This window comes from Polistes dominula, unplaced genomic scaffold (genome assembly GCF_049000335.1).
Source record: "Polistes dominula isolate Pdom_NZ unplaced genomic scaffold, Pdom_raw_medaka contig_22, whole genome shotgun sequence".
In the NCBI taxonomy this organism is placed as follows: domain Eukaryota; kingdom Metazoa; phylum Arthropoda; class Insecta; order Hymenoptera; family Vespidae; genus Polistes; species Polistes dominula.
Window position 1 is genome coordinate 1,066,754 of NW_028300966.1, and position 14,045 is coordinate 1,080,798.

At 31.4% G+C, this 14,045-nt stretch overlaps 2 protein-coding genes across 5 annotated transcripts; one reads left to right on the top strand and one right to left on the bottom strand.

The window, feature by feature from the left end:
* The first annotated feature begins 101 nt into the window (after window positions 1-101).
* On the top strand, window positions 102-12,229 carry Mi-2 (chromodomain-helicase-DNA-binding protein Mi-2 homolog). 4 transcript variants are annotated; one of them, XM_015326686.2, is made up of 19 exons: window positions 102-348; window positions 3,000-3,091; window positions 3,180-3,302; window positions 3,402-3,692; window positions 3,766-4,059; window positions 4,158-4,412; window positions 4,483-4,645; window positions 4,745-4,930; window positions 5,025-5,214; window positions 5,327-5,700; window positions 5,772-5,941; window positions 6,025-6,250; window positions 6,340-7,575; window positions 7,683-8,812; window positions 8,956-9,231; window positions 9,334-9,581; window positions 9,682-9,967; window positions 10,287-10,590; window positions 10,675-12,229. In XM_015326686.2, exons 1-19 carry the CDS (start codon window positions 312-314, stop codon window positions 10,683-10,685), a joined length of 5,892 nt encoding a protein of 1,963 aa, XP_015182172.1. In that variant the 5' UTR covers window positions 102-311; the 3' UTR covers window positions 10,686-12,229. The 4 variants fall into 4 exon arrangements, with proteins under 4 accessions (XP_015182172.1, XP_089029182.1, XP_015182173.1 ...); XM_089173056.1 differs by having other exon boundaries at window positions 3,766-4,049; window positions 4,157-4,412; XM_015326687.2 differs by having other exon boundaries at window positions 103-348; window positions 4,483-4,636.
* A 664-nt stretch (window positions 12,230-12,893) lies between these two features.
* Pfdn1 (prefoldin subunit 1) lies at window positions 12,894-13,843 on the bottom strand. Its single transcript, XM_015326711.2, has 2 exons — window positions 13,592-13,843; window positions 12,894-13,526 (listed from the first exon to the last, which is right to left on the bottom strand). The coding sequence occupies exon 2, from the start codon at window positions 13,500-13,502 to the stop codon at window positions 13,122-13,124; it is 381 nt and encodes a 126-aa protein (XP_015182197.1). The 5' UTR covers window positions 13,503-13,526; window positions 13,592-13,843; the 3' UTR covers window positions 12,894-13,121.
* Between the last annotated feature and the right edge of the window lie 202 nt (window positions 13,844-14,045).

Consider the following 14,045-nt stretch of genomic DNA (forward strand, 5'->3'; position numbering starts at 1 on the left):
TGAGAGAGAGAGAGAACGATATAGTAAAAAGGAAGAAAGAAGAGCCGTAAGAGAAGTCGAGGGGAGGGGATATAAGGTTCGGAGTCGGATGGAGGGGGGAAGTGCGAGGAACCAACGAATAGCAAACGAGAGGGGAGAAACTATGAGCAGTGGGTGCACACGTACAAGGCGTAGTGACTGCATGCCGAGTCGGTACGCGGATAGTGAGCATTAATGTCGCATTTTCTGTGCTGTTTTTCTACACGTTAATATTTAGCCAGTGAGGATAAAGAGTTTTATTCGTCGTCTATCTCAAATCGTTCGTTTCAATAATGGCTTCGGACGAAGAGGTGGAAGAAAATTACGCGGGTGAGTCGAAAAATGAACACATTGTTCTAGCAACCACCGGAAAGCAACGAGTTGTGTCCTCGTCGGCTAAGCAGGACGCGCGCTTTTCGTATGATGGCTGCCGTGTGTCAATCGCTTTTTGTTGTTGTTGTTTTATTTTTATGTTTTTTTTTTTTTTTGATATTTTTCCCTTCTTCCCTTTTATTTATAACACGTTTTTTTTTTTTATATACTTACACGTGATACTATAATGGTAGTTGTAAGAATGCATCAAAATTATAATTTTTTTCTTCGTGAATGTCTTCTTATGCTTGATTGGGCAATATTTTTTTTCTCTCTCTCACTCTTTCGTTCATCCATCTCTCCCTCTCTCTTTCTCTCTCTCTCTCTCTCTCTGTCTCGCTCATTTTTCTTTTTTTCTTCCTTTTCTCTCTACTACCTCCCCTCTCTGTCTGTCTTTTTCTTTTGTCATCTTCCTTCTTCATGAATGCCAATTGCTCGTATTCGATTTGAACGCGCGCGAGATTTTATTATCAATGATTTTGTTAAAGATTTTTCGTAATATATTAATATTACACATGTGTGATTCTATCTAAGGACGAATTTAAGGTTAACATTTCGCGCCTTGTCCAGAATTGATCGATTCAACGATCGAATGCATGGAACACGATGCAAGTGTTCGGAAAACGATCGGCGTTTGACCGTTGCTCACCTCTCGCGCCGGAAAACTTGATCAAAAGACAACATGTCAATTTATTTTTTTATCTATCATTAAAATTTAATAATTAATTTGATTAATGCAGTCGAAATTTGATTTTTAAAAATTATATTTTTATTTGATTGTACAGTTTTTCCTGTAGTCATTATTTTGTTTACATTTTAAAGTGCAGAACTCAAAGTTGTATTTTGTGTGGTGTTGAAGACAAAAATTGATGACTTGCAATTAAGTCCAAAAATATCGAAAAGAGATCATTTTGATGCAAGTATTAATAAATAATATTGCAAGTGTTGCAAATAAATGTCAGACAGTGACTTTAATTTTTTTTTTTTTAAGTTTCACTGTTAATTGTAATTATTTCAAATTGTTGGGAACAAATCATCAGAATATTTTGAATCAAAACAGATCTATTTTATTTAGTTTCATTCTCTAGTGTTAATATCAATTTATTACAGTTATTAATTTAAATGCTCCCCCAACGTATATATATATATACTATATACTATACTATATATATATACTATATTATTATTCTACTATTACTATTATTATGATACTGTTGTACTATTTCTCATGTACAGTTGCGAATATGAAATTATTTAAAATGTGTCGCAACGAATACATGTTAGTCTACGATATTTCACGTTATTATTATTATTATTATTTTTCCTTCTTCTTTTTAATATTATTATTATTATTATTATTTTTATTATTATTATTATTTTTATTATTATTATTATCATGATGATTATTTTTGTAGGTACATAGTAACTTCGTGACGCTCGCTTCGCTTTTTGATCTAGTGCAGCTGTGTGTTGTACTTCGTGACTGACACACTTATAGGGTTGTTATAATAGCCGGTTCGTGTACGCGAGTTTATCAAATATTTTTCTAATTTTAATAATTAACCTATTTTTTGTTCTATATTCTATTGATCATTATTTTTCATAGATTTGTTTAGAAATAGTTTGTTCAAAGTTGACAATACTAATCTAAAGTACGATAAGATTATGAATAAATACTTCTTACTTCGTATGCGTTATGCCCTTTGAAAGAAAATGGCGGACGCACACTCGCACAAAGCATTCGCCGAACGCGGATTAGTCCTCTGTAATAATTTGTACATTTTTGTTAAACTTACTCGTGCATAATATTATGCATTCGTTATATTCGTAAATCGATTTTTATCGTGTTTCTTATCATCGGCAAGTAATAATCGTAATAGTTTATAAAAATAGTGAAAAATCGTTTTAATATAAGTTTTAAATTTCGTTTAATAACCGTCAATCGTTCCTTTCAGGTATTAGAATATGGATGGTTAGTAAACGACGATCTAATTCATATATTTCTGTTATAAATAATAATAGTTTTATTTTGGAGGGAAACTACTCTCTCTCTCTCCTCTCTCTCTCTCTCTCTCTCTCTCTCTCTCTCTTTCCTTTCTCTTTTGTGATTTGTTGTTTTGATAATTTTGAGTTTATTTCAAATTACTCAAATTTTGTCGCGATACCTTCATTTATATTTTAATCCATATTTTATTTCAAATAATATCATATAATTTTTTTTTGGATCTCATTTCAATTGTTTATTATAATATTTATAATATTTCATTTATACAGATACATTTTATTGATTTTGTGAAGGTTCAAGTGTGGTTTTCATTTTTGCCAAACCCAACTTATAATCACCATTCACATATTGATTTTGTCTGCTTAATACATATAGGAACAACTATATATATATATATAACTATATATATATATATTCATATTATATATATATGTATGTATAATAATAACCTGTAGAATAAGATACTAGTTATTTTGAATTGCATTAGAATTTAACATTTTATATTGAAATTCAAATAATTTCTTTATATTTTCATTCATTTACACATTACCTAGAAAATGTTTGGTTATGTTTTATTGATATGATGTTAATATGAAATGTACAGGCGAAGATGATCTAGAGGAAACTGGGGGTCAGGTTTCTAATATTAATCAACAAGTAGATGGCTCATCTGATGCTGAGAAATCTCCTATATTAGTAAGTATATAATTTCTTTTATTTTATTTTTCTAAATTTAAAATAAAACTTATAAGATTACACGTGGTTTCTTTTTCATTTATTATAGGAAGAAGATGATGATTATGAACCGGAAGAAAGAAAGAAGAAAAAAGGGAAAAAACGGAAAGCACGCAGTGAAGATAAGAAAGGCAAGAAAAAGAAGAAAAAGAAAAAGTCTGATTCTGGAGACGTAAATATTTTTGTATATACATATATAATAATATATAATAATAATAATAATTCTTACATGTTCCTTTCTTCATAATAAGTTTTATTTCCAAAATATTAGGAAAGTGATTTCGGTGGTGGAGATGTTGGTGATGCAGCAGGTGATGACAGCGACTATGCAGGGAATAGAAAGAGTAGAAAATCTTCATCGAGGAAATCATCCAGTCATAATGAACCGTCTACGCAAGGACAAGAACCAACAACTGGAATGCCAACGATAGAAGAAGTTTGCAACACCTTTGGATTAACTGATGTACAAATAGATTACTCTGATGCAGATTTTCAAAATTTAACAACGTACAAACTGTTTCAACAACATGTTAGACCACTTTTAGCAAAAGAAAATCCAAAAGTAAGTAATGTTATTATTTAGAAATAATATTCGATATCTTATCATTTATTTGTACACGTATTATGCATAATAGGTACCAATGTCCAAATTGATGATGCTGGTAGCAGCTAAATGGCGAGACTTCTCAGAGCTGAATCCTCACACCCAACCGGATGCAGATGCATCATCTACAAACGTGGACGATGATAGCAGAAATGTAAGAACAAATCGTAGTGGTCCGGTCCAGGAAGCAGAGGATGAAGAGGATGACGACGAGGACAGCGATAGAAAAAGGAAGTCTAGAGGAACAAGGGCCAAAAAAGGGAAGAAAGCATCTAAAGTACCAACGCTTAAAATAAAACTTGGAAAACGTAAAAGGGGAAGTTCAGTATGTGATTTTTAATTGATTGCAACAATTCAGAAATGTTGTGCAATTAATTCAAGTTGTGTGTTGCGTGTGTAATTGGTGTCGTTTCCTTTAATTAGGATGAAGAGGCAGAGGGAAGCGGGGCAGGATCTGATCGCGATTCCGACATGGAGTTCGAGCAAATGTTGGCCAATGCAGAAAAAGGATCTGGTGGTGATGGAAACATGAAGGCGGGTGTAGAAGAGGGTGAAGTTGAACCACCAGCAGAACCACCTGTTCGCAGAAAGGCCAAGACCAAGATCGGCAACAAAACTAAGAAGAAAAAGAAGACTAAAACTACATCTAAATTTCCAGATGGAGAAGAAGGTCTTCAGGTAATAATTTCATTTATAAATTTGTATATTTTATAATATTCTCATGTGAGATGTATTTCATTTTATTCAGACGGATCATCAAGATTATTGCGAAGTTTGTCAACAAGGTGGAGAAATTATCTTATGTGATACGTGCCCAAGAGCATATCATTTGGTATGCTTAGAACCTGAATTAGAAGAAACACCGGAAGGAAAATGGAGCTGTCCTCATTGTGAAGGAGAAGGTATTGCAGGTACCTCCCTGGCATTCCCTATCCCTTTTTCCTACCCTATCACATTTATTCAAGTATACTTGTAAATTTATATTACAAGTTCTTGATTATCTTCATTAGGTGCAGCAGAAGATGACGATGAACACATGGAATTTTGTAGAGTTTGTAAAGATGGTGGTGAATTGTTGTGCTGTGATAGTTGCACAAGTGCATATCATACACATTGTTTAAATCCTCCTCTGTCAGAAATTCCAGATGGCGACTGGAAATGTCCCAGGTGTTCTTGTCCACCATTACGCGGCAAAGGTCCGTTAATTGATTTTTATTACTTACTAAATGATTATATTGAAATAATATTAATTTTCATAATTTTATATATTACTTATTTATTTTGTTTTAGTTGCAAAAATATTAACGTGGAGGTGGAAAGAATGTCCAGAAACACCATCAGAAGAACCTTCAACAAGTAAAGCAGCACCAAAGCAATGTAAAATACGAGAATTCTTTGTCAAGTGGGCCGATATGTCTTATTGGCATTGTGATTGGGTTACAGAATTACAGTTAGATGTTTTTCATCCACTTATGTTCAGGTAATTACTAGATAATAAGACATGAATAAGAGTAAATACTTAAATTATAGGGAAGGGTTTTAAGATAATTGGAAAATAAGGTATAGTTCCTTCATTAGATTCTATTTTTCAGAAATTACTCACGTAAATATGATATGGATGACCCACCGAAATTAGAAGAGCCATTGGACGAAGGCGATTCTCGTGTAAAGAGATTGAAAGAACAAGATGGTGCTACTAATAGAGATGATTATAATTTAGAAGAACGATTTTATCGTTATGGTGTACGTCCTGAATGGCTTGTGGTTCATCGAGTCATTAACCACAGACTTCAACGAGACGGACGAGCGATATATCTTGTTAAATGGAGAGAACTAGGCTATGATCAAGCTACTTGGGAAGATGAACATGAAGATATTCCTGGATTGAAACAAGCTATAGAATATTATTTAGATTTAAGGGCAGCAAATTGTTGCGATGGCAGTTCATCTCGTAAGGGTAAAAAAGGTAATGTCGATATATAATGTTATAGAAAACTTTGAGTAATATATTTTTAAATATTTTCATTAATTATATAGGTAAAGGTAAAAAATCCAAAACACGTGAACTCATTGATGACGAAGAGAGAACACCCAAACGTTATACACCACCACCAGATAAACCAACTACAGATCTTAAGAAAAAATACGAACGTCAACCTGAGTATTTGGATCAAACTGGAATGCAATTGCATCCTTACCAATTAGAGGTAATTTTTTGATTTGATTGCAAAATATGTGACCACGAATAAATGGAAATAATTAATGATATTATTTTGTACTTGTTGTGTAGGGATTAAATTGGTTGAGGTATTCATGGGGACAAGGCATAGATACCATATTAGCAGATGAGATGGGTTTAGGAAAAACTATACAAACCATTACATTTTTATATTCTCTCTATAAAGAAGGTCACTGCAAAGGACCCTTCCTTGTATCCGTTCCACTGTCAACGATTATCAATTGGGAACGTGAATTTGAAACATGGGCACCTGATTTTTACTGTGTCACTTATGTTGGTTAGTACACGAGCTAATTGCTATACTTTTCTTTTATCTGTACAATATTTGTACAATTATATGTAAAATGTATTTGATTTGAAATATAGGTGACAAAGATAGCAGAATGGTAATTCGTGAAAATGAATTATCCTTTGAAGAAGGAGCTGTTCGAGGCATAAGAGCATCAAAGATTCGATCATCACAAATAAAGTTTAATGTACTATTGACAAGTTACGAACTGATTTCCATAGATTCAGCGTGCTTAGGTTCGATAGATTGGGCCGTACTCGTTGTAGACGAGGCACATAGATTGAAATCGAATCAATCGAAATTCTTCCGATTACTTGCGTCTTACAATATTGCATATAAACTTTTATTGACTGGTACACCATTACAAAATAATCTAGAAGAATTGTTCCACTTATTGAATTTCCTATGTCGTGATAAATTCAACGATCTAGCAGCATTCCAAAATGAATTTGCTGATATTTCAAAAGAAGAACAAGTGAAAAAGTTACACGAGATGCTTGGGCCACACATGTTGCGTCGATTAAAGGCTGATGTATTAAAAAATATGCCAAGCAAATCAGAATTCATAGTAAGAGTTGAATTGTCACCAATGCAAAAGAAATATTACAAATATATTTTAACGAGAAACTTCGAAGCACTCAATCCTAAGGGCGGAGGTCAACAAGTATCGTTATTGAATATTATGATGGATCTTAAAAAATGTTGTAATCATCCATACTTGTTTCCTGCTGCATCGCAAGAAGCACCAACCGGACCTAATGGAAATTACGAAACGTCTGCATTGATTAAAGCTGCTGGAAAATTAGTTTTATTGAGCAAGATGTTAAAAAAATTGAGAGACGATGGTCACAGAGTTTTAATATTCTCTCAGATGACTAAGATGTTGGATATACTGGAAGATTATTTGGAAGGAGAGGGTTACAAATATGAAAGAATAGATGGTAATATTACAGGTGCCCAAAGACAGGAAGCTATCGATAGATTTAACGCTCCTGGTGCACAACAATTTGTATTTTTACTTTCTACACGTGCTGGTGGATTGGGTATCAATCTGGCAACAGCAGATACTGTTATCATTTATGATTCTGATTGGAATCCTCACAATGACATTCAAGCATTCAGCAGAGCACATAGAATTGGTCAAGCCAATAAAGTTATGATTTATAGGTTTGTTACTCGTAATTCAGTGGAAGAAAGAGTAACGCAAGTAGCTAAACGTAAAATGATGCTTACGCATTTAGTTGTTCGACCAGGAATGGGTGGTAAGGGTGCTAATTTCAGTAAACAAGAACTCGACGATATTCTTCGATTTGGTAAGTTTGAAAATTTCATTATAAAATTAAACATTATTCTTGATGTAAATAAAAACTATTAAATTCTAATTTGGAACTTTGTCTTTTTTTTTTTTTTTTTTTTATAGGTACCGAAGAATTGTTTAAAGAAGAAGAAGGTAAAGAAGATGAAGCAATTCATTATGATGATAAAGCAGTTGCCGAATTGTTAGATCGAAGTAAAGAAGGTATAGAACAGAAGGAGAATTGGGCAAATGAGTACTTAAGTTCATTTAAAGTAGCATCTTACGTGACAAAAGAGGGTGAAACCGAAGAGGAAGCGGATACTGAAATAATTAAACAAGAAGCAGAAAATACTGATCCAGCATATTGGATAAAGCTTTTAAGACATCATTATGAACAACAACAAGAAGATATCGCGAGAACACTTGGTAAGGGTAAGAGAGTAAGGAAACAAGTTAATTATAACGACGGTGGTGTTACGGGAGATCAAGGTGCAAGAGATGATCAACCGTGGCAAGAGAATTTGTCAGATTACAACAGCGATTTTAGTGCGCCAAGTGATGACGATAAGGAGGATGATGATTTTGATGAAAAGGGTGATGGAGATTTGTTATCTCGTAGAAGTAGACGAAGATTGGAAAGGCGAGATGAAAAGGATAGACCTCTTCCGCCATTACTTGCCCGTGTTAATGGTAATATTGAAGTATTAGGTTTTAATGCCAGACAACGAAAGGCATTCTTAAATGCTATTATGCGTTATGGCATGCCACCACAAGATGCATTTAACTCACAATGGTTGGTCAGAGATTTGAGAGGGAAATCGGAGAAAAATTTCAAAGCTTACGTTTCACTTTTCATGCGACACCTTTGCGAGCCTGGGGCTGATAATGCTGAAACATTTGCCGATGGTGTACCAAGAGAAGGCCTTAGCAGACAACACGTTTTAACTAGAATTGGTGTAATGTCTTTGATTAGGAAAAAGGTTCAAGAATTTGAACATATTAATGGATATTATTCAATGCCAGAAATGATTCGTAAGCCGGTAGAACCTGTTAAGGTTGAAGCAGCTGGTGATGCAGCTACGGGTACTAGTAGCACAAGTGCCACGCCTGCTACTTCAAATGCACCTAGCCCTAGTCCTGCAGCCACGCCAACGCCTACATCTGCATCCGGCACGATGACTAGTGAAAATAACAAAGCCAATGCTGATTCATCCGAAACAAAGGATTCCAAGGATGATCAAAAGGAAAAGGAGGTTTGTAAAAACTTTGATCGACTTTCTTTTTATTTTTATTTTTACAAGGACTTATTCAATAAAAATGTTTAAGTATATTGATCATATAAATAAATTGAAGTATCCAAAACGTTTATATTATATTTTTCATGTTTCCTTTTTAGGGTAATGATTCCAAAGACGTGAAAGAAGATACTAAGGATAAAGAAGAGGAAGATGGAAATAAAGATAAAGAGAAAGATAAAGAAGAAATCAAAAAAGAAGAAAAAGAAACGGAAACAGACATATCGGATAAAGATAAGGATAAGAATGATGGAAAGGATGAAAAAGGTACAACGAAACATGATGAAAAAACTGATACGAGTGACAATAAACAAAAAGAAGCTGAGGAGGATGTTGTTATCGTTAAAGACGACGAAGAGGAAACAGAAAAACGAGAGGTACTTTTATGATTTAATAAAATGATTTATTTTTCTTTTTCTTTTTGCTCAGACAATAATTATAAATTTGATTTATAATATATAATAATAAATGACTTGTAGGATAAAGATACGAAAGAAAAGGATACTAAGGACTGTGATTCTGAAATACTTAAAACTAAACGTAAATTCATGTTTAACATTGCCGATGGTGGTTTTACGGAGCTTCATACTTTGTGGTTAAATGAAGAAAAAGCTGCAGTACCTGGTCGTGAATATGAAATTTGGCATCGAAGACACGATTATTGGTTATTAGCTGGTATCGTTACTCATGGATATGGCCGTTGGCAAGATATTCAAAATGATATACGGTAGATAAATAAACATTTTCATCATATTTAATATTTTCTGTCTTTTTTTTTTTTTTTTTTTTTTTTAATTTTAAATTAATTTCCTTATTTATAATTACAGATTTGCAATAATTAACGAACCTTTCAAAATGGACGTTGGAAAGGGTAACTTTTTAGAAATAAAAAATAAATTTTTGGCTAGGCGTTTCAAACTTCTAGAACAGGCATTAGTGATAGAAGAACAATTGAGGAGGGCTGCGTACCTGAACTTAACACAGGATCCCAATCATCCTGCAATGAGCCTCAATGCCAGATTCGCCGAAGTTGAGTGCCTTGCTGAATCACATCAACACCTTAGCAAAGAAAGTCTTGCTGGTAATAAACCTGCAAACGCCGTACTGCATAAGGTTTGAATTACCAATAATATAATATAAACATTAATATGTTATCATTAAGTCTAGTTGTGAAAAAAGTATAATTTCCATTTTGAGGAATGAATTGTAAAAATGTATTCATATCACAATATCATTCAATGACTCATAACTCATGATCTATTATCTTATCAATGCTGACATGTAATTGCTAGTCATTGATATTGGATTAAGAAGATTGATATGTTAAAATAGAAATTATATTTATAACTTGATTTATTACAAATTACTATGATTTATTTATGTTCAATGATCGATCATTTTTAACGTTGTTGTAAATGTAAAATGATTATAGGTATTAAATCAATTGGAGGAATTACTGTCTGATATGAAATCAGATGTCAGTCGTTTACCAGCAACTTTGGCACGTATTCCTCCAGTCGCCCAAAGACTTCAAATGTCCGAGAGGTCGATATTGAGTCGATTAGCTGCAACTGCCCCAGGTGGTAATAGTTCTCAAGCTGGTCAATTATTGGCACAACAATTCCCTGCAGGCTTTTCTGGAGGACAACTGCCAGCGACATTTGCAGGTGCCGCTAACTTTGGAAGTTTCAGACCACAATACTCAGTACCAGGTCAACCACCTCAAGGTTTTACAGGTCAGTGAGACCACCGTGTCTTCGTCCGCTCGAACAAGAACAATTGTTAACTTGATACGAAAAGGTGATTCATTTCTATCGTAGTTTCAACATAAAATCCTTGAATTCTTTTAAAGAATTCTAATATTGGCGCTGGTTGCATTGATTCAACAAAATAATAACAACAACAACAACAACAATAATAATAATAATATTATTAAATGATGGTAACAACAATAACAACACAAAATATTTTGCTGTATTATTATTTCTCTTAACACTAGTTGAACGTTTTTTTTTTTTTTTTCATTAGAAGAGGGCGATAAGATTTGAATATATAAAGTGTGTAATAACATTTTATTATTAAATTACATTATTTACCTGTATTTATTATATGTACATTCGGCAACTAGCATCATCAAGCAAGAGAAAGAGAGATATTCATGTTTTATATCAATGCAAGCGATTTTAATTCAAGAGACTTGAATTATTTTTTGAAATATATATATATATATATATACAAATATATGATTATTAAGAGAATGATTTTATATCTCTTGATATATATATATATATATGAAATCGCTGTGTGTATCCATATAATTATTAAGATGTTCGTTTTACTTAAATTTATTTAAGAACAAGTAATTAATTTTATGTGAAGAATTTACAATTTTAAGGTGTTTTGATTAATAATCGCGATGTATTCTTATAATTTATTCTTATTAAAGGGAGAAAAGATAAGAAAAGAAAAAAATGAATGAAAATTATTATTATTAGTGACAATAGTTGGCTCGGATGCAAAAAAAAAGAACTAATAAATTAACTATAGTTGGAGTATGTAAGTGAGAAGGGAAACATGTAATCATCAAGAGTTACAATAACTTCTCATTGAATTTCGTTAATGAAATTCATCAGGATATAATATGAAAGAAAGAAAGAGAAAGAGAGAAAGAAAGAAAGAAAGAAAGATAATAGAACTTTGAACAAAGGCAATCATTTTAGTTAAGACTGACATTTGATATTGTATCCGAGAGATTGTCACGCGTGATGTACTATTATAACCTACAATTGATTATATTATTAGTTACGTGATGATACGTATATATATATATATATAAATATATATATATATTATTTTTTTTCTCTTTTTTTATTGTATCTTAGAATTTCGATAATCGGTCGGTCAATTTTTCCAAGTCAAAATATTATATTATATAGGTAAAAGAGTGATTTAAAAAAAAAAAAAAAAAAAAAGAAAAAACAAGAAAAAAAAAACAAGAAAATGTTTGTATGATCCGCAGGAATCGATTTACATTCACCTACACACACACCCACATACACATTATTTCAATATTATTTGAATTTGGAAAGAGAGAGGAGGAGAGACAGACACACATTTAAAAAGAAAGGAAATTCCCACTAAAATGATGTACGTACCCCTTTTTCAATATGACGTTTGTAATAATATCAACGGATTTCAAATTGCAATATGATAATAATAATAATAATAATAATAATAATATTAATAATCATCATCATCATTATCATCTTCATCATCATCATCATCATTATCATTACACATACACTCATACAAACACACCACACATGGATGTCATATACTTACAATAGAAAAGAAAAGTAAATTCTTTTAACACTGTGTACGTCTACAAATATATGCTTCGAAATTTTGTCTTCTACCTTACCTAACAATAAGTTTAGAAATAATAATAATAATAATAATACATTTGTACATACGCGTATATATTGTCGCACTGCAATTTTCGAAAATATCATAGTTATAAGTGATAACAACAACAACAACATAACAAAATTATCTTGTGCTCCATGCATTACATTGGTTGGATGATCATTGTAAGTAATTACATGATAGGAAAAAAAGGAAAAAAATTTAACTGCGTTTAGTGGGTATATATATACATATATATATATATATATATATATATACATATTGATTATATTCGGTCTTTTCTACTCAATTTGCAAAAAATTCACAAGTATTTTACTTTCTACTTATGAGATTTGCCAAATTATTATTTTGGCATTGATATAAGTTTTTAAAAGTAGTGTAGAAATTATATAATTAAGGGATTTTATGAAAGGATGATAAAAAAAAAAAAAAAAGAAAAAAAAACAAGTATTGAAATAAACGAGGAGTAGAAACATAGAAATTGTTTGTTCACAGTCCTTAAAAAAAAAAAAAAAAAAAATGAATATTAGTAATAACTATTAGGTGTATATTTATGGAATTAAATATTCTAATAGATATTGGGTAAAATAAAAGAAATTCACACACACACATATATAGACATTACTACTTTTTTAATAGCATTTTAAAAAATATTACAATTCATCAGTACAGACAATGGATGGATGAGTAAGTGAAACGTAATCGTTGATGATAATTTAAAATATTTAAATAAAAAATATTGAAATATCGAAAAGAATTAATATTTTTCATGAAATGATAATCTCATATTCGTTGAAATATAATTGAATAATGAATTTTTTTTTTTTAGAAATGAAAATGTTTAACCTGAAGTATCTTTGCTTTGTCTTTGCTGTACCATTTCTCTCAGATTATTTTCACTCTCTTTTAAACTCTTTTGCAAATAAGTTTTATTATTTTCTAAACTTTGTACCTTCTCGTCAACAACTTTCATTCTATTTTCCAAACCAATTTTAATATTTTCAATATCGTCAAATAAAAACATTCGACCAATGGATTCGTAAGTTCTAGTGTCCGGTGGTAAAGAGGTTATCTCTTTAACAGTAAGTTGTGCACGTTGTTTAGTTCGTTTTAATTTGTCTATTTGAGCATCAGCTAATTTTAATTTTTGCGTAGTATCGATCATTTTTTCATGCAATTCCGAAAATGCCTTTTTTAATTCTTGATCCGGTACTCTTGCCATGTCTGTGTCTCTTGTTCAATATATCTACATTTACAAATGAAACATTTATTAACATATTACAATGATTTAATATAACTATATATACGTACCTTTATATATCGATTAAATTTATATTTAAACACACCACACGTTTCTATTTCTATTTTTATTTGTTAATAATAGTTCAATCAAATTTGTATTAATGCAACATTGTGTTAAATAATGATTCTTAGATCCTACGTTCATCATCCATATATGACAAAACTTGTTTAATAGATCAAGGCGTATTCGCATGACATGTCAAACGTATGATTTAAAATCACAAATAGGTTATGTAAAATATTTGATTCTAGTAATAATTGTTTAATACGTGTAATCAATTTTACCAATTAATTTCATTATAAAAAAAAAAAAAAAAAAAAAATGGACGTATTACATAAAACACTTTTGATTAACGTATTATCGTAAACTCATAATCTGATTGGTTGTTACAAATAAACCTCATCATGAGTATTCTCCTTGAATATAAGAACGTACGTAAAGTTAGTTATTAATACAGTTCAC

What these genes read in the sequence shown, in the direction of transcription:
- Pfdn1 (XM_015326711.2), bottom strand. Translation starts at nt 13,502, where the DNA reads ATGGCAAGAGTACCGGATCAAGAATTAAAAAAGGCATTTTCGGAATTG.
- Mi-2 (XM_015326686.2), top strand. Translation starts at nt 312, where the DNA reads ATGGCTTCGGACGAAGAGGTGGAAGAAAATTACGCGG. An exon ending in TCCACCATTACGCGGCAAAG is followed by an intron (nt 4,931 to 5,024) that starts GTCCGTTAATTG and finishes ATTTTGTTTTAG; the next exon opens with TTGCAAAAATATTAACGTGG. An exon ending in TTACTGTGTCACTTATGTTG is followed by an intron (nt 6,251 to 6,339) that starts GTTAGTACACGA and finishes TTTGAAATATAG; the next exon opens with GTGACAAAGATAGCAGAATG.